The 23,762-nt window shown below is 42.2% G+C and overlaps 1 protein-coding gene across 1 annotated transcript in view; it reads left to right on the plus strand.

Moving 5' to 3' along the window:
• RHOJ (ras homolog family member J) overlaps positions 1–23,762 on the plus strand; it is an 82,747-nt gene extending 58,985 nt beyond the window's left edge. Inside the window, exons 2-5 of the mRNA XM_030855174.3 lie at positions 1,890–1,948; positions 11,704–11,868; positions 13,790–13,885; positions 21,472–23,762. Of these exons, the coding sequence (XP_030711034.1) occupies positions 1,890–1,948; positions 11,704–11,868; positions 13,790–13,885; positions 21,472–21,618 (467 nt within the window). The 3' untranslated portion in view covers positions 21,619–23,762. The remainder of the gene's footprint in view (positions 1–1,889; positions 1,949–11,703; positions 11,869–13,789; positions 13,886–21,471) is intronic.

Here is a 23,762-nt window from a genome sequence, read left to right on the forward strand (position 1 = left end):
AAGGTCAGAGCCATCGCTCTGGAAATTCTGCAGTGCCCAGTGGGGCCGTGAGGGTGAGTCAGCTTCTAGTCCTCGCTCCACAGATGGCCCTGGGCCTCTAAGTCGGGAGACCATCCAAGGGGGTCTCCGGAACAGCTGCCCCTAACCTGTGAGTACTGGGCTCACTAGAGGCAGGAAATTCCATGTTGTAATGGCTGGCTTTCTTCCCCTCATTCCTGATCCCCGTCTAGGTGGTGAATTAGCCATTAAAGAAACAATTCAGGCAGATTTCAGGAACATCCGACTGGGCTCCAAGTGTGCAGGAAGAGGAAAATATAACAGGACGAAGAGCTCGGGGCTGCGCCATCTCACCTTCATTTCCACTGCTAGCCTGGCTTATGAAGGGAAGGAAAAACGGTTAGACGCCCCTCTTCGGTGTCGTCACTAGCGTTGGATGGAGCCAGGTTCGCCCCTTAAAAACACACATGTGAAAGCTCATCTGTGCGGCTGCTGCCATGTTATCAAGCTGAACACACGTTGATCTGAGCAGATTAGAAAACTTGTTCCCAGTGTCTGGGAAGGCAGTGCTTTTAAACAAGTGCTTTTCAAAGAAAGAGCCATTAAGAAGCACTTGGCGTACATGTAGGCCCTGAACCTGAAAACAAATAAAAGTCAGATCAGTACCACAGCAGCAGCTCCGAGCAGCAGACTAGAGAATTTGGCTGGCATATTTTAGAGATATGGTTATAAAAGGTTGCTCTTCCATTTATCTTTCGTTTCCTGCACAGCTAATGGTAGGAGAAATCAAAAATCATTTTTATGTTGGACTTGCACATTTGTATTAAAATATGGTTGACTCACAATAACGTGTTAGTTTTAGGGGAACAGTATAGCGATTCAGTTATTTTTTCTGATTATATTTCATTATAGGTTATTATAAGATAGTGAATGTGAATCCCTGCATTTGTACGTTTTTTAATCAACTAGGAAAAATCACATTCTCCTTCATAGTTTACTTTCTTTTTCCAAAAAGAGATTAAATGTCTGTGGAAATTTAAATCTGCTCTTTCCATTCACCAAGAGAATCATATTACTCTTGCCTTCGATTTGTTCAATCTCAGTTTAGTTTCAAGTTGAGACTTTATTTCATTTCCAGCCATGTAAAGAGCAGCTGGTATCCCTCTATTACCTCCCACTTTTGGACATCGTTGCTTGGCAAGGCAATAAGCCTGCTGAGTAAATCAAACTCTCTACTTTGCACTCTATATGTGCCCTTCAGTTATGTGAGATGAAACCCATATACCACACCTCCTTCTGCAACTAAGGTTCAAACTGTAATGAATCAGTTGAGCTAAAGCACAGAGATATTTAATAAAAACGCTTTTTGAAATAAATGTTAAGCCCTTCGCATTTCATTATTAGCTTTGCCTTATAGACTATAACATAGGCAGGTGGGTTAATAGCCTTTGTTTTCAGGGTCTTTGAACATTTTGATGACAAATAAAAGCCAAGAGATTTCTAACAGAAAGGTTGCTTACACGAGTCTATATCCCGAAAGGCGGCTCAAACCAAATGAAAGAAGAAAATAAACGAACCAAGAAAGAGTCCAGCATCCTTTCCCTTCAGGAGCTTGATATGACAGGGCCTAATCAGGATCAGTGAACAGCCGGCCTAGTGGCACCAATAGTATTCACCTCGGTTGAGACATTTGGACTTGGCTCAGCCCATCTGCTCTCACTGCCGCCCAAGGTTGCCTTTCATTTGGCAGGCGTGCTGTCAACTTGGTTTCGAATATACACGGGTGAGGCATATGCTTGTCCTTGCTGCCCAAGGAGATGCTGGCATAGAGAAACGTGAAGACTCCTGATTGAAGCTTGCATTTACAGACTCTCTTTTCTCTTCTCCCCTAGTTACCGTGACAGTGGGAGGCAAGCAACACTTGCTCGGACTGTATGACACCGCAGGACAGGTACATTTTTCTTACCTTGATTCATTAAGAGTTTTTTGGGGGGGCGGCACGGGAAGAATGATCCATTTGGCTAGGCATAAGGGGACTCACGGTACAGATATTACCTCCTCTGATCACTTGGGACAAATTTATTGTCTACCTAAATGACAACCAAAATATTTTGAATATCTTAAAAATATTTTCAATTACAGAAAACTAAATCATTGTAGGATTCAAGGTGTTGACAGGCAAATAACCATTCATTTATGGATTGACGACTATCACTAACCAAAATACCATATTTGGCCAAGAGTTCCAATTTCTTCCTACCCATACCAATTCCAGATCCAGGATTACTGAGTCAATTTCATAAATTTTAGTTTCACCCATTATTTTTTTTCATGTTATATTCTTTGCCTGCTCTTTATTTGAATTGCCTAACAAGCTGTGGAAAGGTACAAAAAGAGATAGGGGATGGGGATCAAGGAGTAGGAAGAAGATGGATTAAGTGCTAGAAAGAAGAAAATCCAGGATCCTGGATGTTTTCCCAAAGTGAGGGTCAACCCCTGAATAACTGGGGTTAACTCTGAATTCTCCAAGATTCCTGAAATATGCTCATTCTGTCAGAAATATTTCTTCAAGTTGGAGAACCTGGCCAAACAATAATGTAAGGCAATGGACTGGAACCCTCAGTGCTTAATCAGTTAGCACATGCTCTGCTTGGGTGAAAATGCCACTTTATCTTTTTTTCCTTGCATCCCACACTCCACTACAAAAAAGTTTCTAATGTTACAAGTTCATGGGCTAGAGGGGAAGTGGTTAAGCAACTGATGGTTATGGCCCAATTTCTTTGACAGAGCTTTTGGTACCATACATCCTGGGTCATTTATTTAGGTCAAAATCAGCGGGTTGTTCAGTCTGTCCAAATTCATACATCTTAAGTCCTTTGGAGTGAACATTAGACCATGCTTATTCCCACTGTGAGTTTCCTGGTAATTGTTCTTTGTAGTTATGCATTTGTCTAGATTTTTTTCACAATTATCTGGAGATACGTCTTTTTGCTCAATTTGATATCTCTATACTAAAAAACAAATCATAATAAACAAAATTCTCTTTAGGATTTCTGTGTGCATTTGCAAGAACCACTGTATAAATGTCTGTGGAACATCAAAGTCAGATGTTGGGCAGGCCCAGGCAGCGGAGAACTTGGAAAATCTAGCACCAGACTCAAGGCTCTTAAAAGCCTCCAGTTTCCCCTCGCTGGCTGATGGGTGTTTTAGCCAACTACTCTCAGGAACTGGAAAGTGGAGGAGACCTCTCACATCAATACCGAGACACACGACTAGAAAAGGATGCCCAGATTGGAAAGGTGATTTGGCTCCTTTGAGCTAAGGTACAGGGCTTCAGTGCAGCTCATGCTTGACTGCCCCTCCACCAGAAATCGTTCCAGCAATAGAGGGAGACTGCTCTTCGGGCTGGAGTTGCCTACCCTAATTCAGTCATTGGGGTGTCCCCATCCATCAGGGACTCACAGCCTGAAAAAAGAGCTTACACCCTTTTCCTCCATAATCATATTTTATTAATATAATCCAGTTTGAAAAATTCAATACAGCAAGGATTATTGCCTGATTCTGAAACCTCTTTCTGTTTCCCTTGCCTTCTAAAAATGCTCTCTGTGCCCCTTGTGCCCACCCAGTTCTCCCCAGTTCTATAGCAATCCACCACAATTGTTTGCTTCTGTGCGTTAATTGCCCCCAGAACAGCCTCCCTGGCCTCTATTTAATTTTGAATCCAATAAAACTGCATAAAAGCAGTTTAATTATTCTTTCCCACTGCTCTGTCCTTAGAAAAATTTAATAATACTAGTATAGGAGTTGAGACTCTAAGGCAGAGGAAAAAATATCTTTAAACTCCAAATTGACCCAAACCTCTGACACAGAAGAAAGTGATGAGCATCGATAGAATATAACAACAAATGGGTTATAGATATTTCTTCAATTTAACTTTCACTTTAATGCTTTCCACCAGCTACTCTGAAAGCCCAGAGGTGGACAAGGTTCATAGGGGAGAGTAAAGCATGGGGAAAAGAAATCAGAACACATCTTAAAGCTCCTTATAGGACTAAAATTCTATGATTAGGACCTTTAAAAATGACCTCGAGAATGCCTAAAAGAACTGGAATAGGGCTTCCCTGGTGGCGCAGTGGTTGAGAGTCCACCTGCCGATGCAGGGGACACGGGTTCGTGCCCCGGTCTGGGAAGATCCCACATGCCGCGGAGCGGCTGGGCCCGTGAGCCATGGCCACTGAGCCTGCGCGTCCGGAGCCTGTGCTCCGCAGTGGGAGAGGCCACAACAGTGAGAGGCCCGCATACCGCAAAAAAAAAAAAAAAAAAAAAAAGAACCGTAATAATTAAGCAAAACAATTTGAGGCTAGACCCAAGGGAGACCTCTCAGCAGTAAAGGACTGTTAGGTATTGGAATGCATTCCACTGAAGGATGACACGTATGAGTAATTCATTTTGTGGAACAGTGGTTCTCAAGCTTGAGCAGGGATCAGAATCACCTGTAGGGCTTGTTAAAACCCAGTCACTGGGCCCCACCTGCAGTGTTGCTGATTCTACACGTCTGGGATGGTGCCTAAGTATTAATACTTACATTTCTGACAGGTTTCCCAGTGATGCTGTTGCTGGTCTGTATACCATACTTTGAGAACCACGGTTCTAGAACCTTACCATTCAGAGTCTGGTCCACCAACCAGCAGCATTGCCAGGGACCTTATTAGAAATGCAGAATCTCAGGCTCTGTCCCCAGCCTACTGAATCTGAAAATGCACTTGAAGAAGATCTCCAGGTGATTCGTATGCACATTAAAATTTAAGAATCATGACCCTGGGAGTCTTTGGTGGTTGAAACATTGTTCCTAATGTTAGGAGGATGTGGTGGAAAATAACCATTACCCAAGTTGATTCCCATGGTTCTACGACTCTACCAATAAGGCTTAGTGACAAATTTAATTTAGAAGCATTGTCCCAACATTTCCATTGCCAGCCTCAAGGAGGATAATCTAGCCTTCTCAGTTATATTCGAACAAATGTTGCTGAGGTCACATGGCTAAGGAAGATCTATAACTAATTCAAAATTATTCATCTGGTCAGAGTTCCTAACAAGGAAGAGCAGCGATCTCAAAACCAATTGATTAATCCCTGAGCCACAAAAAAAGAAATAAGTCTCTGAATCTGGCTATAGGGTTCCATCTTGCTGTGAATAATTAGATTTTCTCGCATGAACGAATCAAGGAGCAGTGCCCCTCATCTTTGTCCTGAGCTAACTGTGGCTCAGAGTGAACAAAAACAACTTCAAGAAGCACGTGTGTTCGGAAAGATAAACTGATAGGAACTCGTTATTTCTACCCTCAAAGCCAGCCCTGGACAAAATCACTCGACCTGGTTCCCTCCACCTCGCCACACCTGGTCACCTCAGGCATCACTGCAGCCCCACCAGCCTCGCCTGACACATGCTTGCAGCACTGCACGAGCCAGCCAAGCATCTGCCGAAGGCAGGTTATAATGAAGTTCACGTGCAAACACGGCCAGCACGCGGCAGCTGCTACTAAACATTAGCTCTCTCCCCAAGCCCCTGAAACAAACTGATACTTGGACTTTGAGTGGAGTCTTTTGAAGACAAAGAGCCTTCAGAACTCTGGTTCATCTGTTGGGTAGAATTCCAAACAGTCGGTTAGGCAATGAAGTGAGGGGTTTTTGTACAGGGTGACTCGGCATGTTACCCACTCAGCTCACACTGGGGAGGCAATAAGGCCTGGTCTGTAGACCAGATCTATTTAGGTCCTGCCAACCCAGCCTGTGCGACTCTTGCCCCTCCTAAGTGTATTACGGAGAGTCTCTCTGAAAGGGATTTCTAGAGCTCAGATCTTTGGCTTGACTACAGAGAGTCTGAGAGCCGACTTTTAAATGACGTGATTGCAGGCCAGTTTCTTTAGAGTGTCACGAGGGAGAGCAGGAAGCTGGGGTGGGGATACTGCCACAAGCCTGGGTACTGGCCGGCTAAGGAATGCCAAAGTGCGAGAGGGGCGTTTCCCAGGTCACGGCCTTGAACCAGGCATCCTCCCACCCCTCAGCCGACCACCTAGACTGGAACCAGTCCTGGTACTAAGACACCCTGTCTCTTTCTCTCGTGGGCCCTGGCCTCCAGGAGCAACATGGGTAAAACCCTGCTGTGATTGTGGCCTCTCAGGCCAAACTCCAGGATGGACGTATCTCAAAAGCAACATTTGCAAAAGTGGCAGTTAGCAGCAGTACCAGGGAGGAATGAGAATCTCCTGGTGTCAGGAGCCTGGCTTCTCAGCAGGATAAACCCCTGAGTTCTCTGCACACAAGCACTGCTGGATCGGGGGCCGTCTGCTGGTGGCCGAGCACAGAATGGTGTCTGTCACTGAGAAACCACAGCAGCCCAGCTGTCACTGGTAACCACGAAAGTTGGGAAGCAGGAAGGCCATCAGCTGTACCCCTCACTCAGCCAGGGCTGCACACCACGCGTCTTCACCTGTCCTGGATTCTGAAACCCTTCTCCTCCCCTTCTCCCTGCCCCCTGCCCCCGCAAGGGCTGAAGAGAGAGACATAAGGACCAGGCAAGGAGGCCAAGTACACCTGGGGTTCATTAATGGCAACCTGGAAGGACAGGAGCCTTCCTCTTTGCTATTGGCTGACCCAATAGGCCATCTGGATTTGAACCCAGAGAATATGTCTCCCTAGCCCATGTTCTTAAACACTAGGCTGCACTCCTGCCCTACGTGTGCTGTCCACATTTTCCAAACCAAGACTGACAGATATGAGTGTACTTATGGGAGAATATGAAAGTGAGAATGTGTTGAAAATCTGGAGTAAATACCATTAAACCCACAGGGCTTGGAAGCAGAATTCCATTTCCAATTTAACATAGGTATGGGGGTGGGGAGGCGGGGAGGGGATGCTCAGTGCAACGCTCCTAGCCTCTCAAAGTGTGGTCCCCGGACCAGCAGTATCAGCACCACCTGGAAACCTGTTACAAATGCAAATTCTCAGACTTCACCCCAGGCCCGCTGCTGAATAAGAATCTGCATTTGAACAAGATCCCCAGGTGATTCAAATATGCATAAAGTTTGAGAAGGGCTGGTCTAACGGTTTCACTTGCTCCCCACTGTGCCATCATGATGCGGCTGTTCCAGGCATGTTTCGAGCCCAAGGTGTTCGGCCCGTCTGAGGCTGAGGCTGTCCCTGAACTTTTCTTGTTTGATAATCACCCACAGTTACCCCAGAACACCAGATTGCCTTAAGACCAAACACTCTCCTGCCTTTGGAGTGAAGTTGGGTGGAAAGCACTCAAAAGCCTACCTTGGGCTTCCCTGGTGGCGCAGTGGTTGAGAGTCCACCTGCCGATGCAAGGGACACGGGTTCGTGCCCCGGTCCGGGAAGATCCCACATGCCGCGGAGCGGCTGGGCCCATGAGCCATGGCTGCTGGGCCTGCACGTCCAGAGCCTGTGCTCCGCAACAGGAGAGGCCACAACAGTGAGAGGCCCGCGTACCGCAAAAAAAAAAAAAAAAAAAAAGGCTACCTTGCCCAAATCCCACCCTTCCCTCCACCCCCATACCCTGCCCAGCCTCTTTGTCCACTTTAGCCCTTAAAGCCCCCTTTGAGTCACTCTTACAGTCTTCCATTCTCAGTTTCAACATTGGAACGGGCCTCAAATACAAAATAAACCACCGACCCAATGCTCAGAGCCCCTTTATATCATCTCAACATGTGCACATCCAACCAAGACACAAAACGTGCCCCATTGCAAAAAAAAAAATCACCCGAGTTATCATCTGGTACAAATTCAAGTCCCCCAAACTCCCAGCACCCAGGCCTCAGTCTGAGGGGACACTTACTTTTATTAATCCTGAACCCACTGCCGTGTGTCAGCTGCAGCCAGTGGCAAACGGGGGCTGAAACGAGCCCGACCAGCCTAGGTGTGAGCCTTCTTTAGAGGTACGTTTGCTCTGTAGTCCTGATTAAATCATTCAGTGTCTAGACTTGAGCTATGACAGTCACCTGGAGGGCTTGTTAGGACACAGGTGGAGCAACCCCTCCCCCAGAGCCTCAGCTTCAGGAAGGCTGGGTGGCACCGGGGAATGTGCACCCCTAACAAGCTCGCAGGTGATGCCCATGCTGTGAGTCGGGACCCTACTCTGGGAGCCACTGCACTAACTGAACTCTAAGACCTCTTCCAGCCTTGAAGTTGTATTTTCCCAATTCAGTCAAATAACTATTCTACATTATTCTATTATCAGAGAGCTTACTAAAAGCAAGAGACACTTCACCTGTCTCATTTTCACATAAATCGAATTGTTTCCCATATTTTCATTTTTCCCCCACTAGCTTTTCCCCAATTCTTTTCGCCTTACATAGTTCATATAGCATCCTGACTGCTGTATGCTAGACATTCAGTAGGCAATTAATAAATCTTTTTAACTGGAATTATACAGCAGGACTAAGGTTTCCACAGAAGAGAGATCCAGAATACAGAGCAGGACAAAGCCCAATGAAGGACACAGTCAGAAGTCACTCAGCTGGACCTACCAGGAGGGTAAATTATTGAAAAACCAACTTTTCTCCTTCCCACCTACAGTTAATCCAGCAACCAGGGGGTCTTCCTAACTTTTCCATAATGTGAGCAGAATTCCTTTGAGAGCTTCTAGGTAAAGAATCAAGTAAACATGATCCTTTCAGACTACCAGTTATTTGCTTACCTAGTTGTGACCCAACTTACCTAGTTCTGACATTTCTCTCATTTGTGCTTTTTTAAGCTTTGAGGTTTTAAATATACAGTGTCTGCTGCCATCTGGTGGTAATTTCTGGTAGATGCAGGCCTAGAGATAGGCCTCTCTATAGCTCTGTAGAAATAGATACTATACCCACCCCATGGTCTCTAACATTTCTTTTCCTAGATCCTTGGGTAAAGTATGAACCCATATTAAGGTTCCTGGATAAATGAATTTTCAAGAAAATGCTTAATCTGTCCCTTAAAATTCCGGGCTGAAGCAAATCGTGTGGTCATAATTAAGAGCTAGAGCTGGATTCAGGCTAAATACCCCCATCCTGGTGCTTAATAGCTCTGTAACATTGGTCCAGTGCTGAATATCTCTAAACCTTAACTTCCTCTCTATGAAACTCAGATGTTGATGGTACCACCTTTTCAGTGCTAGTGTGAGGATTCAACTAGATAATGCATGTAAGAGCTTGAAAGAGTGCCTGGCCCTTAGTAATAAGCCCCTGATACATCCTCTGTTGACATTTAAGATGATGTAAATCAGTTGTTCTCAACTCCATGCCAACCTCAGACCAATGAACAGAATACCCAGATTCCCAAGCCCACTCTCCAGAGATTCTGATTTCACTGGTCCCAGAGTAGGGAAGGTAGAGGCAGGTAGTTGGTTAGCAGGGCATTAGGATGTTTTTAAAGCTCCCTGGATGGTTCTAATGAAAACTACTGCAGTAAATGATAGACAGAAAAACCATGTGTTCATCTGCAGGTCACTGCAGACCGGTGTCATCAAAATCGGTCAACAGCATTTATGGAATATTTGCTATGGACAGAGTACAAGTGGGGCATGAGAAAAAAACAACAAGGCCCCTACTCCATTTATGACAATGCAGATGAGAGGGTGAAGTGGCAGGGAGCAGGTGGTATCATGAACAGCTGTAGATTATGGGCCGGGAAGGAGAGTTCTTGGCTTGTGGACTTCACAGCTACTGTGAGAGAGAAAGTCCCAGAGAGAAAGGAGAGAGGCAGAGAGACTGTGGGACAGATTTGGCTTTCAGGGCTAGCTGTGGAAAGAGGAAGAGTCACTGACAAGAGACAAGCTGTCCCCTCCCACACTCCCACCCCCGCCACGCAGGCGCGCGCGCACACACACACACACACACACACACACATAGCCATGGGCACAACTTGGCTGAGATGCCATCGCAGGCCTGGCCCAATCAGTTTTTAAGCAATGTACTCAACCACAATGACTGATTGTTTTGTGTGTTCTTTCAGTTCACTTTTTAGGATTTTAGGATTTTTCAGCATCCTTGCCAGCTTGCATTGAAATTGCTTAGATTTTGTTAGTATTAAAAGCAGTAAGAGTGCCAGCCATGCATACTGAGTCCCTATGTGCTGGGCACCTTAAGTAAATGATAGATAAATGCACGGCTACCAGCCAGAGATGACCACCCTTGACATTCCAAGGGGCTTCCTCCCCTTGGAAGGGGCATACGTGTACGTGGCTGTGTGCGCCCCCTTTTTATAAAGACATTATTAGGGTCAACAGAAAGATAGTGAGGTCAATATTTTTAAATATCCATGACCTATTAAGTTGAAAAAGATAAGTGTCACAACAATGAGCTATATAATCAATTTCTTTTTTAAATAAACATGTGTATGTTATATACGTAAATAAATATTAAAAGTTCAGAAGGATACTGTTACATAGCTGCTTCCTCTGGGAAGAGAGGAAAAACTCTTAGAGATCAAGTGCAGGATGGGAACAAAGTTTTACTTCTACCCTATGTACTTCCGTAAAGTTTGAATTTTTGCAAAGAGCATATATAAATTTTGTAACTTTTTTAAGTGTTAGGAAGAGTAGTAAGGACAGACCCTAATAAATGAGTTGATATGTTGCCCATGTCTATGTACACGTGTGTAAGTGTGAACATATAGATTTGATTGCACCTATGTTTGTATGTGTGCCTGTATGTAGTGTGTATGTGTATATAAATTACACATAGTGTGTACGAACATTTTGTCATATTGTGGTATGTGAGAACGTGTGTGTATACATAGTATATACATGTAAAGTATACACACACATAAAGTTACTTTGGGCTTATGTGTTACCAAATTCTATGAAAATAGATTAAACCTTCTAATGAAATAGATTTTACCTTGGAACCTCCTAAAACATTTTACATACAATAAAAGGTACTTGCTGACATTTTCCCAAAGTTGAGATGATCCAATGTTTTTCTTTGTCTCTGTCGTCTCCCACTAAAACAGCATATACATAAACATCTTATACAAACAGGAGCTCTTCAACTAGAGCATATTCTGGTCTGAAAAGTCTTTGGGGAAAAGTCATTAATCTGGCATTTTATTTATTAGGCCACAGTATGGCTTTTAGGTAGCTTTAGAAACAAATCCCCAAATTCTTAGCTCTAAACCCTCAGACAATATATTTATTCAAATATTGTGGTGTATGATTTGGCAACAACTCTGCTTTGCATTCGAGTTAGCTTATTCTTAATTAAATTTCAATGCAATTTTTTCAATTATATAAGGAGAGAATTTCTGTGCCTTGGCCAATGGCCCACTAATTTAAATCCATATTCAATACAACACAATTCCCAAGGGACAGAATTGCAATAATTCTTACTGAGTTATACACATTAAATGGATGAACTTCATGGTATGTAAATTACCTCACTAAAGCTATTTTAAAAACTTTTTTTAGGTTTTTTTTTTTTAGTTCATCTTAAACGGAGGCAATTCATAATCTTTATACAGAACAAACAGGTGTTTTCTGGATTGATGGCTCCTTTACTTCTTGTAATATAGGGAACCACCAGATTCCAGGGTCAGGGAAGGAATGGGGTCGAAGGGCTTGGCGGTGGAATCTTTCCCGAGGCACTCCCTGGAACCACGTGGCCACACCTCACCCCGGCTGTACAAAAGCCCAAACTCTTTGCTCTTCCCGCAGGAGGATTACAACCAGCTGAGGCCGCTCTCCTACCCCAACACGGATGTGTTTTTGATCTGCTTCTCCGTCGTAAATCCTGCCTCTTATCACAACGTCCAGGAGGAGTGGGTTCCGGAGCTGAAGGACTGCATGCCTCACGTGCCTTACGTCCTCATAGGGACCCAGGTTCGAAGGCGGGCATGGCAGGGAGGGTCGGTCGGTGGAGGGTTTGTGAAAAAGAAAAGACCCTTTCGCAACTCCTGAACATCCTATTCTATCAAACACTATAGAAGAGTGTCTCAGATACATCAATCCTATGAACAGCCTTTATTAAGAACTGAATGATTATTTAGCCCATGGTTGAAAAGACAGTAAAGCTATTTAATATTAAACAGGAAGTTTTGATGGGGCCTTTAAAAATTAATCTCTCCGCTTTTTGCTTTTAAATAACAAAGTAATTTTTTAAATAGACAGCCTTCTCCAGTCCTGAGCCAGAGGAATGAGGTGCAGATGTCAATTACACTTATTATCTAATATTTTTTATATCTAAAATCCATTATTGTTTGAAAGTCACAAAATAGTTGTGAATGTCAAAATGACCGCAGCAATCAGAACTGGCTCATTATGACAAAAACTCTTCAGGAACAGCCATTGAAAAGGAAGACAGAAATTCATTGCTCTCTATTCCCTTTAAGCCCCCGATCTCTCAGATCTTAAAAAAAACATTAAAACAGATATATACCAGATAAAGCTGTGATTGTAAAAGCCTTTAAAGTGTTTTGAAAGCTAATAAATTTCCATAGTTTGAATCTCCAGCAGTAAGCCAGTTGCACAAATGCGTTAAAGATTGTTCCAGCTTTTTATAGATTTTGTTCTTTGCTATGTTAAAACCCAAATTACTATCCCAAAGACATATGGAAATGTAACGATACCAAAGAGCTTTATTATCTGTTTCATATGCTGCTCCTTTCTATTTCTCATTTTACATTGTGCTTCACAAAGAGAAATTTTTTAAAAAGTAAAAGAAAGGAAAACATTTCCTAGAGAGTGTATGGACAGATAATGAATACATCCATAATTCAGAATACAATTCATGCTTCTGCTCTGAAAGATCATTATTAGTTTGTTTAAATGAAATCTTTTGCCTTAACTCCAGATGATAGTGTTTGACCATTTGGTGGGAAAATATGTGATGGGACATGTAAACATCTTTGTATGATTTGAATCCTTTTTATAACTGGTGGGCACTAAGTTGAAAAATTAAGGCCAAAAAAAAAATGCCCCCACACACAAATTAGTAAAGCTGAGAAATGTGCTTACGGGACCCTAATATATGAATATATTATTTTTCCTTTAAAACACAAGCCTTTATGTGCCCACATTTACACCCATGTGTGTATGCATGGGTTCACACACACAGTGAGATTTTAAAGCAACTTAAATATTTAATTAAATTATCAACCCTAATCCAAACACAGATGCTATTTTCGAAGTAGTTCTGCCTTTGAAAAGATGAATGCTTATTCCTTGAGCAAGCCCTTTTCAGGACTTGCCTTCAACACATTTGTTAGAATATTCTCACAGGTGGCAAATCTTCATCCCTTTGAGGGTGAAGATTGGGTTTGGAAACTGTCCCCCCACCAAAATATATATATATATATATATATATATATATATATATATATATATATATATATATATATATATTCAGAGCCAGGAAATAAACTATTAGATAATGAGTAGTATAACCGGGGATCAAATGAGGCATCACCGTACAGTAGTAAGACTGATTGATTATTTTGTATATCCTATAAGTGGGACCTAGAAATAAACAGGAAATTTCAAAAACATTTGAAACAGCTACAGAATCATTCGAATCAGCTCCCAGGGTAATAGCTTTGAAGGGGAAACGATAAGGAAAGCCTGGTGTATACATTTACAAAGAACTCACTCTAATTTTTAGACATAACATGGCCACGTGTGTGTGCCTCCTTAAAGAAAATTCACAGGTGTCAAGGGGAAAAACATCTCTATTATGTGACAGTTTTAAACATCTGGTGAGGCCTGAAAAAATAAATACGTGTATCACATGTGTGTTTTTTGCCAGATTGATCTCCGAGATGACCCTAAAACCTTGGCCCGTTTGCTGTATATGAAAGAGAAACCTCTCACTTATGAGCATGGTGTGAAGCTTGCAAAAGCGGTACCGATTTGAATTTCATTTTAAATGGATGCTGAGAGAAGAGTTTGCGTATGCTTTGGAATGGAAGAACGACATCGGCTTTTGCTTTAAAATACAATGTGTTCAGAGTCATCTCTCTGCTTTATACTCTCCCCTCTATTCTAGTCAGGCTGGAAGGGACCATTTGGTTAGCATTCTTGTCAGCCAGCACTGTCTGTTTTTCATTAAGAAATTTGGTGAATTTAAACAGCTGAAGCACTTATCATCTGATTTAGCAACCTCTAAAATTATCCATTTGCCATATTAAGTATGAATAATGGGAATCATTAGATACATATTTGTAAATTTCATTGCTTACTATCTGTGTGACTCATTTAAATGACTTCATAAAAGGCATTTTGTGGTTTTCCTGGGAGAGACTTCGATTTGCATCTGGCAGGGTTATATTTGTTCAGTATTTCTCACCCTATAATGAACAGCCACTTAGAGAGGCTGGATTATGTCACAAACAGCATCTTAAAAGAGTAACACAGACCAAAAGGTAACTAGTTGGAGAATCCAAGTGGCTGTTCGACAGATAATAGCTACTTGCTCACAGCTGGAACAATTTCCACAGACCGTTCTTCATTCCTAAGAGCTTAACAGTGATTTTGTTGGGCAAATGATTCAGACCAAGTCTTTGTCTCCCATTTACCACCAAGATGTGTACAAAGGCAGACACTAAAATGCACATAAGAGGATAAGGTACCATATGCAAGAGGAGGTTTATAAATCATATTTCCATAACCTCCTCATTGATTTAGTCACAAACCCATCAAGCCCTGCCAGAGCTTTCAGAAATTTCTCTTTTACTTTCTAAAGTAACTAACCCTGCAAATGTATGCCCTGGGGCAGAGTTAGGGGTCCCTCTTTTAAATAAGTCAAGAATAACATTAACTACCGATTCTTTGTGAATAAAAATGCATGCATTTCTCTTATTAAAACTTTCTTATAGGCAACAAAATTAAGTGATACACTCGAATAGAAATGGGTTAAAGTTATGTTTTATGGATGCAATATATGAGAACATCTTACAAATATTTGATAAAGTTAACGCTTCCTACTTCTATGGATAGTAATGTCAGAACCAGCAGTGTGAGCCATCCATTGCGTTCTCACTAAGCACTTTATGAGCTCTGTCTATTTCAGCCTCATGCTCACCCTCTTAGGCACATAGTCCTGGTCTCCTCTTACAGGTGAGGGAACAGAATCTTAGGGAGATGAACACGTTTGATTCATACAGCTGATAATAACACAATAAAACAACTCTAAGCCAGCCCTGTGGACGTCATCCCCATGCACCTGACCTTGTGTAATCTCTCCTCCAACCATTTGTTTTTCCTCCTATAAGATGGGCATACATCCACAGGTTCTTCTACCTTTTCTTCACGCATCCAGCTTCCATTCTCTCCCTAAGGTACATAAATATATAGCTCCATAAATGATTGTATGTGATTCCCAACTAGGCATTTTTCACAAAAAGGAGGTCCCGGAGGCCTCCTTTCTGCAGGAGCTTGTTTTCTGTGTCTCTTGCTTCTGGCCTCTCTCTCACCACCATCCTGTCAGTGTCCTAGATTGACTTCTCATTTGGGAAGTCGTTTCTTCCCTCTGAGAAGTTGTTCCAAAGCCTCCCATCTCATTTCATATTTATTTTAGGAACAATGGCTGAGTTCACCACTTCATTGCCTTTTGCCAGTTTCTCCTAGCAACTGCTCTCAGATACTGAGAGAATCATGTTTAGCTTACAAAATCCAATTTAGAAGAAAACCAAGCAAGAATTTAACTTGTTTCATCACAATTCATGTAATTATAGAGATGCTTTAAGTTTCTCTGCTCCCTGACTTTCCTGTCAAGTAGTTTATAATAACAGCTAACATTTATGGTGTGTTTGCAGTGGGCTGGGTCTCATGCCAAGCGCTTTACATGCTTTGTCTTAATTAATCCTCACAGCAACCCCCTGAGGTGTATATATTATTACCTCCACTTTCCTAGAGGAAACTGAGGCTCAGAGAGGCTGAAGTCACACCGCTTGAAAGTGGCAGAGCCAGGATATGAAACTGTGCTTTAACCACCATGCTCTTCTGCTTCCCTCCTACAATCTGAAAAGAAACCCTTAGGTTTGGGGCTTCTTTGTTTATAGACTGAAGCCCCGTATTTTTATGTGTATGTTCTCCCCATAGCTTAAAGGCTTTGCAAGTTCAGATTTTTTATATCTTTTTGTTCAGTACTTTTCAATTTCCAAAACATTTTTTATCTATCATCTCTTTTTGGTCTCAAAGGACATTTTATTTATAAACGACATTTTCATATTGTACATATTTCCAGTTCTTTACACTCCAAAGGCAACTACATTTACGTAAATGTTTTATATCAATTTATAATAAATATTCATTGTTATCCCTTTACTTGTTTTATCCTCCCTCTTCTCTTCATTATTGTATTTTTTAATCTTCAGCCTACTTTTCCCATGCTTTTCTCATTTGTGTATGTCCATACTGCCGCTGGACTTACTTGGCAATAACTGATACCTAATATGTGTCACTTTAGCTCTAAGATGATACTTTTGTGCATTCTCTTTCCCAATTCCATTGGATACAACCTAAACATGATTTTCTAAGCTCAGACTTCCTAAGGTATTTCTTGATAAAGCACATGACCATCTTTCCTTTTTTTGGTCTTTGGCCTCTTTTGGGCCTCTCCTGCCCTCTTCTTCACCCTGTGCCTTTTTTATTTATTTATTTATTTATTTATTTATTTTTTTGCGGTACGCGGGCCTCTCACTGTTGTGGCCTCTCCCGTTGCGGAGCACAGGCTCCGGATGCGCAGGCTCAGCGGCCATGGCTCACGGGCCCAGCCGCTCCGCGGCGTGTGAGATCTTCCCGGACCGGGCCACGAACCCGTGTCCCCTGCATCGGCAGGCGGACTCTCAACCACTGCGCCACCAGGGAAGCCCACCCTGTGCCTTTTTTATTGCTGTTCTCACTCTTTGTCTTAGCACCTGTTTCCCCCTGGATTTTTAACTTGCACCAAAAAGCAGCAAAACTGCCGCAAAAATCCTGTCATCAATGCTCATGGAGTCTTTAGTACCCTCCCCATGACTGCAAGAGTCACCACGACCTTCCTTGTTTCGTGTGCCGGCCATTTCCTCTTTCTCCCACGGTCATTAGAAATCAGTCACTTCACCGCTGGGGTCTGGGCTACAGAGGTGAGAGACAGATAGCCCCTGCCCTCAAGAGACCCACAGGCCAGAAGATGAGAGAGACAGACAAACAAAAGTACACCAACTGAACAAATACAACAGAAAGGTGCGCCAAGGGCTGAGGTAACAGAGAGGAGTGAGTGATGGACACATTCAGGGGAGGAGGGCTTAGAGACGATTTCTTGGAGTAGTTGAGAACTGAGCCAGGTTTACAGGATAGGAACAGGTTTGTCAAGTGGACAAAGTTAGGGGACTGGGGGAGACGAAATTCCAGATAGGGAGACCAATACATGCAAGTAATGGGCCAAATTTCACCCACACATGTTTTGATCAACACACACAGGTATTTTTGATGTGATTTAGTGGTCAACATTGAACAATTTGGAAACTTTATGTAAATGTACACATTTCTAGCTTCTTTAAAAAAAAAAATCAGTACATCCGGCAGCACTATCCAGCATTTCCTCATCAACTGCAACTTTTCAACAGTCTTTTAAACAATGTATATACCCTTCAGTAAGCCACAGTCCCCACCACTCCATAATAACCTACACTCAAGCAGTGCACTCACATTATCCACCCTTGGATTGGCAAATTCTGCCAGTTCTTGAAAAAAACATCAGCAGCAAATGCATGCAGCCTGGAAACCCTTCTCCTCTTTCAGCAATTTGGTCATAATGTTGATTTGTTGAGATGGAAATTCTCTCACAAGCTATTTGGCTCCTTTTCCTTTGCCTGGCTCTCAAGTTGCCCTCTCGCTGCGTGTACCCTTCCTAGTTCTTAAATAAGAAATAAGGAACTTCTCTGCTACTAGCCATTCCTTAAGATACAAGCCCACTCTGTTCATTCTACTGACATGTCTTCTCTCCATTTACAGGAACTGCCTTATTTTTCCTTCTCTGCTTCTCTCACTACCGTCACTCAGCCCATAACAGCATCTCCATTTGTTCGTCAGTTTTGCTCTTTCAAACATATTTCTTTACACTTGCTAGAGAGAGCACAACAGAATGGTTAAGACTCTGGCTCAAGAGACAGACAAATTCAAATCTCTGCCATTTTCTTAGTTGTGAGGACTTAGAGCGTTTACCTAACCTCTCTGGACATCAGTTATCCGAGCTGCAAAGGAGAATGGTGATAGACTTACCTCCTGATTGAATGAGCCAACGTACCAGGAGATCTAGCTCAGCAAGCTAGAGTTGTTGAAACTGTGTCCTCTCAGACACGTCTGCAGCTGGGAAGACCTCTCCACCTTTACTCTTTCCAGTTACACCTTATCTTGTTCTAGAACGTGTCCCACCTCCGTGAGGACCATCTGGAAGAAATACTAGGTTTTCTTCCACTTGATTGGTCATTGTGAATTTGTTTGCCTGTTTTCTAATTTCTTCTTGTCGGACTCAAAATGTTCTCTACACCTCTGAAAAATTTCCCAGCATTTGGGACAATAAGTTTTAGCTATTATAAAGTCAGCAGGGAAGTGTTCTCTCAGTTTACATTTCTCAATCTCCAGTTTGTTCTTGAAAACATATCATTTTGGTAAAGCATGTCCCAGACTGCTAGCATGTGTATCTAAACAAAGACCTGTGAATCCTGAGCGCACACAGATGTGTTCTAAATATTTGACTGTGTAGATCAGTTTGCTCCAAAAGGCAGATGAAGTTGCTGCTGTAAGAGAGGCTGTATTTCCTTGGGGTGGTTTTCCATTTTGCATCTTTGAAGGCACACAGTTTTTCTTCAGCAGTCCCTATCACATGGCTGTGCCTTTTCCCTGAACCTGAATAAATTCTCCTCTCTGACCCTCAGAGCCCTTGCACCATGGTTAACAACACTCACCTCACAACTGGGTTCTGGTTCTCACACATATTTCCCAAATCACACCCAAAATCTGTTTGCTACTTTTCCTGGAACTATCAGTACAAAATAATGTTATATTAACCCAGTTACACAATAATGCCTTGCTCTGCTGTTTCATTATCTTCAGAAATGTCTGAATTGGGAAAGACAAGTTTGGACTCCTCCTGCACCATCAAAAGACAAACTCTGACACGCCGTCAGCAGCACTGTGGGGTGGAGGGAGAGGGCGGGGGAGGGGGAGGCCGAGGTGGGGTGGGGGAGTGAGGGGGTGGGGAGAGGGGACAGGAGGAGGAGAGAGTGTGTTCGCCCATCTTGCAGGACCAGACAGTCCAGAACTCCACGTGTGAGCCCAGATCAGCCCAGCTCTCCTGTAATTTCCAGAATCAACTGAGGCTGTGATCATTAGTGGGGAGGTATTCCAGATAGAACAGCCCCACAGTGCTTTCTGTGTATTTTTTCAAGATGACTGACAAGAGCCAGCACATGACAAGCACTCATTCAGTTGACACATTCACTAGATTAGTGTGCTTTTCACATGTGTTCGTATCGAATACTGAACACAATCCCAAAATGTAACAGATGACATTTCAGAACATTATTAGGAAAAATTTCTCTATCCTTTATCCCTCTCTTGCATTCAATTGTTCTTAATTATATAAAAAAGCCATATTCTAATCCAGACCATGGTCAAAACGAAACCATAAAATAAGTTATCAATATCTAACATCTTTTCTTTGAGTATTTTCCTTTGGCTCATACAGTAACCATTAACCATACAGGAAAAAAGCAAGTGCATAATATCTGGATGCCACCAGAAGAGTTTTACCTCATGCTTAGCTGTCTTATCTGTGGACTTTCAAACAAGTGGGCAGCTTCATTTCATTAACTGTCAGCTTGACCAGCTTCTTGCAGTGTTGAGTGACGAGCGTCACAGTTTCCATCATGGAACTAGGAAAAGAACACACATCAAGTGACACAGATTCTAGGTCTAGATCATTTACTTTCTAGTTGGATGTCCTTAAACAATACGTTTCACCTTCTGGGGCTGTTCCCACTCTATTCTAAGCTAAGTCACCAGTCCCTTTAATCCACACATTGCAAACTGGCTGGTTGCTGCCAAAGACATCGCACATCAGCATCTTGCTTGACCCATAGAGTGTTTTTCAATTGGTAAATATTAACTAAAATCCAAATGTCCAAGTCCTCTTGAAAAATACAAAGATGGCAAGGATGAACCAACGTGCCTGCCTGGCAACAGTTGCCTAAGCCGCGTAGACTACCAGCTCTGGAGGGGGTGTTTACTTCACAGGCCACCACAGACTCTACCTCTCCCTGTTGTCTGGCACCAGCCCTGCTTTGCTCAGTTACATAAGCTACTGGCCCTAATCGGCATGTGATTTTGTTACCCTGTTTTAGTCATTTATCTGTTGTTGGTTTCCAGGAGCTCACCATCCAGCCATCCTCTTCTGAATACACTTTAATTTTTCAAAGTTATTCTTATAATATAAAGCATATAATAGAAGCATTTCTCCAGATATCCTTAATATTAAAAGGTCCACATCAAACTGTTAGCTCATATTGAGCTTGGGAGCAATTAAAACCCCGGGTCTCCCTCACATGAATTATCTCATGAAGTTGATTGCCAACTTCTGGTCTGCTCTACCCTGTAATTTTTTTAATGAGAATCTATGGCTCTGGCCTGAATTTTTATATTTCTCATAGGGATCTTGTGATTATCAAATACATCATAATATGAAATCATCAAAAGCTTTGAAACAAAGCCCTAAGCAAGCACAAAATATTTCCTCATTTAAATACACATAGACTGTATACTGATAAGGAGGGTGTCTGTGTCAGTAAATGCATTTTATGATTTTTATTTTTAGTGTTTTGGAGTTTAACTGCTTAAAAATATGCCTTTTAATGTATCTTAAAACTGAATAATATGACCAATCAGATATTACTTTGCCGAGAGACACCTTCTGTCAGAAGAGCGTTTTAATCAAGAATGACCTATAAAACCGTATCACCCACTCTCTTTCTTTGTGCTTTATTAACCACGTTGACACCCTGCCCTACTATATACAGAAGGGAATATGTTTCACTCGCACCAGATTTACATGTTCTGCATACAAATGAGGTACTAAAAACAACATTATGTACCCTGTTGTTCACAATATATATTTAAACCATATCACTGGTTTGAATCCTCTCAATTTTTATATTATTTATATTCTTATATTTATGAATAAATGGTTATGGATCACTTTCAGAATTTGCTGCTTATCAAAAGCACTCCACAATCATTTATTGTTAATATCAGAAAGCAAAAAATATAAAAATACCAAAAATCAGGATAGCAGATGCAAATTGAAATGCAGAAGAAAAAGACATGATCCAAACCGTCCCCCAGGCTGTTTGTGAGACAAGCAGCAGCAGTTGCCTGCGCAGAGGGCAGACACCACTGTGCTTTTCTCTCTTTTTCTCCTCTCATGCCTTTCTCTCTTTTGTGTTTAAGATTGGAGCACAGTGCTACTTGGAATGCTCGGCCCTGACTCAGAAAGGTCTCAAAGCCGTTTTTGATGAAGCGATCCTCACCATTTTCCATCCCAAGAAAAAGAAGAAACACTGCTCCAAGTGTCACAGCTGCTGTTTAATTATCTGAGGTAGCTTGAGACCCACCTCCACCCCATCTAAGGGTAAGAATGGCAGCCAACCTCTGAGACCCAGCTCAAGCCAAAAGGAGGGCATGACCAGAGAGGAAGTCTCTGACACCGAGGCTTGCTCCCCCGCCCTGTGAGCCCTCCCAAACACGGCACACTATCAGCTAACTGCCACATCCTCCCTACCAGCCAGAAGCATCCACGTTGCACACTCTACGAGAATGCTGAGCCCGGATTCCAGCCAGTGCCACTGCTGACCACGTAGGAAACAAAGTCAAAGGCCATCTCGCATTTTTTCATCGCCCCCTCCAAGAACATGAAGCTGATAGGAAATCATCGCAGGAAAAATAAAAAAAGAACTCGGTTCCTGTATTGGCGGCCTTACTTGATGTCTTTTACAAAACATGGGAATACAATACTAACCTATTTTTCTTTCTGAATCTGCTGTTCTACTATGTGTCTTACATTCATTGGTATTATTTTAAGAAATTTACTAATTTACCAGTTTACTCAGGCCTTATAAATCCACACCAAATTAGCCTAAAGACAAAGGGTTTTATATCCATTCCTATTTCAGCATGTTTCTACCAAAGCTATTAAAACCAACACGTACCTCTGAATGCCTGACTGTAAGGAGATACAAGAAAATGCTGAAACTTTTGGAAATATATGGAGCCATAATTTTTGAAACTGACTGAAAGAAAATACCATCTGAATTATTGCAGGTCCACATTTTTTGCCTAAGATTCACCCCAGATATGCTTACATTGATAGGTAGCCTTATTTTTTCCACATTATATTGTGATGGAAAATTGCAAATGAACTGTGTTTCAGAGAGTAGTATTTCTGCTTTTCAGTCAAACTGATTGGGGAGAGAATGTGGCAGACCTATATTTTAAAAGATTCTTTATTCAGCAAAGTGAACTTTCCTGCTCCCTCCCTTCCCCATTGCATGCACCTCTCCTTTCTCGATTTCACACTCTCTCCCACACCCAATAATAACTTTATTCCAAAGAAGGATCTGGCCATGGGGCATGAAAAAGTTAAGTGTTTAAAAGTCCCCAAAGCTTAAGCAAAGTGCCTCAATTTTCCCTCTCACTTCAACTGAAAGTGCTTCTCTGCTTGTCCATGGGAGCTCCCATTCTTTTTAAATGATATTTTCCAAGTACAACTGGTACTAAAATATTGCCCCTCCCTATTTCCTGTACTCATTGTCCCAAATGTGTATTTCAGGGCTAGATCCATGGGTACCAAGCTCTGGATCCCCTGCTTCTAAAATGGTATGCTCCATGCAACAGGGACTTTGGCCTTGGGGAAGTGACTCTTCCAAACATCCAGGGATTCTTGTATCGCAGAGTGAGTTATTTCCTAGCTTTTAATTAGAGACTGTGAAGGCTTCTAATTAGTCTTATTTGCTTACAGTTACTCTGGAAACACCCAGGTAGGCACTTTATTTTTTATTTCAATTGCATAAGCAGAGTGCCTCTTTGCAGCATGAAATTATACAAATTTTTGTTTAAGAATTTCCAGATTCACACTCCTGTTGGAAAAAATCCAGTTTTTCCAGTTCCTTCTGCTCCTGGAGGAAGCACATTAAAAAAGAAGTGTACGGTGAGGGTCTTTTGTGTTAAGACCTTCCACGAAACCCCCTCAGTTTTGGGGGTTTTGTTTGTTTGTTTAGAATTTTTGAAATGTGCTTTCCCTACTACATTTCAAGTTTTATTTCCCTCCTCCCCTATCTAGTTGCTAAACATTTTCTTGAACACACACACACACCCCCCAACCTAAAAGAAAACGGGAGTTTTGTAAGTCAAAGCTTGACATTTAGAGAAAACAATGACTTTCTCTCTTTGTAAATGGAAATCAACCATGTATAAACTATAACTCTGCAGAGGTTATGAATTCATCCTTTACAAACAATAATGAGCATTTAGCCCTATAATAAATGAAGTGCCGTTAGCTGGTTTTGTTACGTTATTGTGTGGTCGCGTCTTGCTAAAGAGCCACTCCTCACATCTCACTGATGTGGATGAAAAATTGAGAGCAGTATGCTTGTTCTGCCAGGAGAATTTTCCAGATATGTGCACTCAATAGGCGAACGGTTCCCCAAGCCATCACCTCCCTAATGGGCCACAGAGATTAACTT

The sequence above is a fragment of the Globicephala melas genome, chromosome 2 (assembly GCF_963455315.2).
Source record: "Globicephala melas chromosome 2, mGloMel1.2, whole genome shotgun sequence".
NCBI classification, from domain to species: domain Eukaryota; kingdom Metazoa; phylum Chordata; class Mammalia; order Artiodactyla; family Delphinidae; genus Globicephala; species Globicephala melas.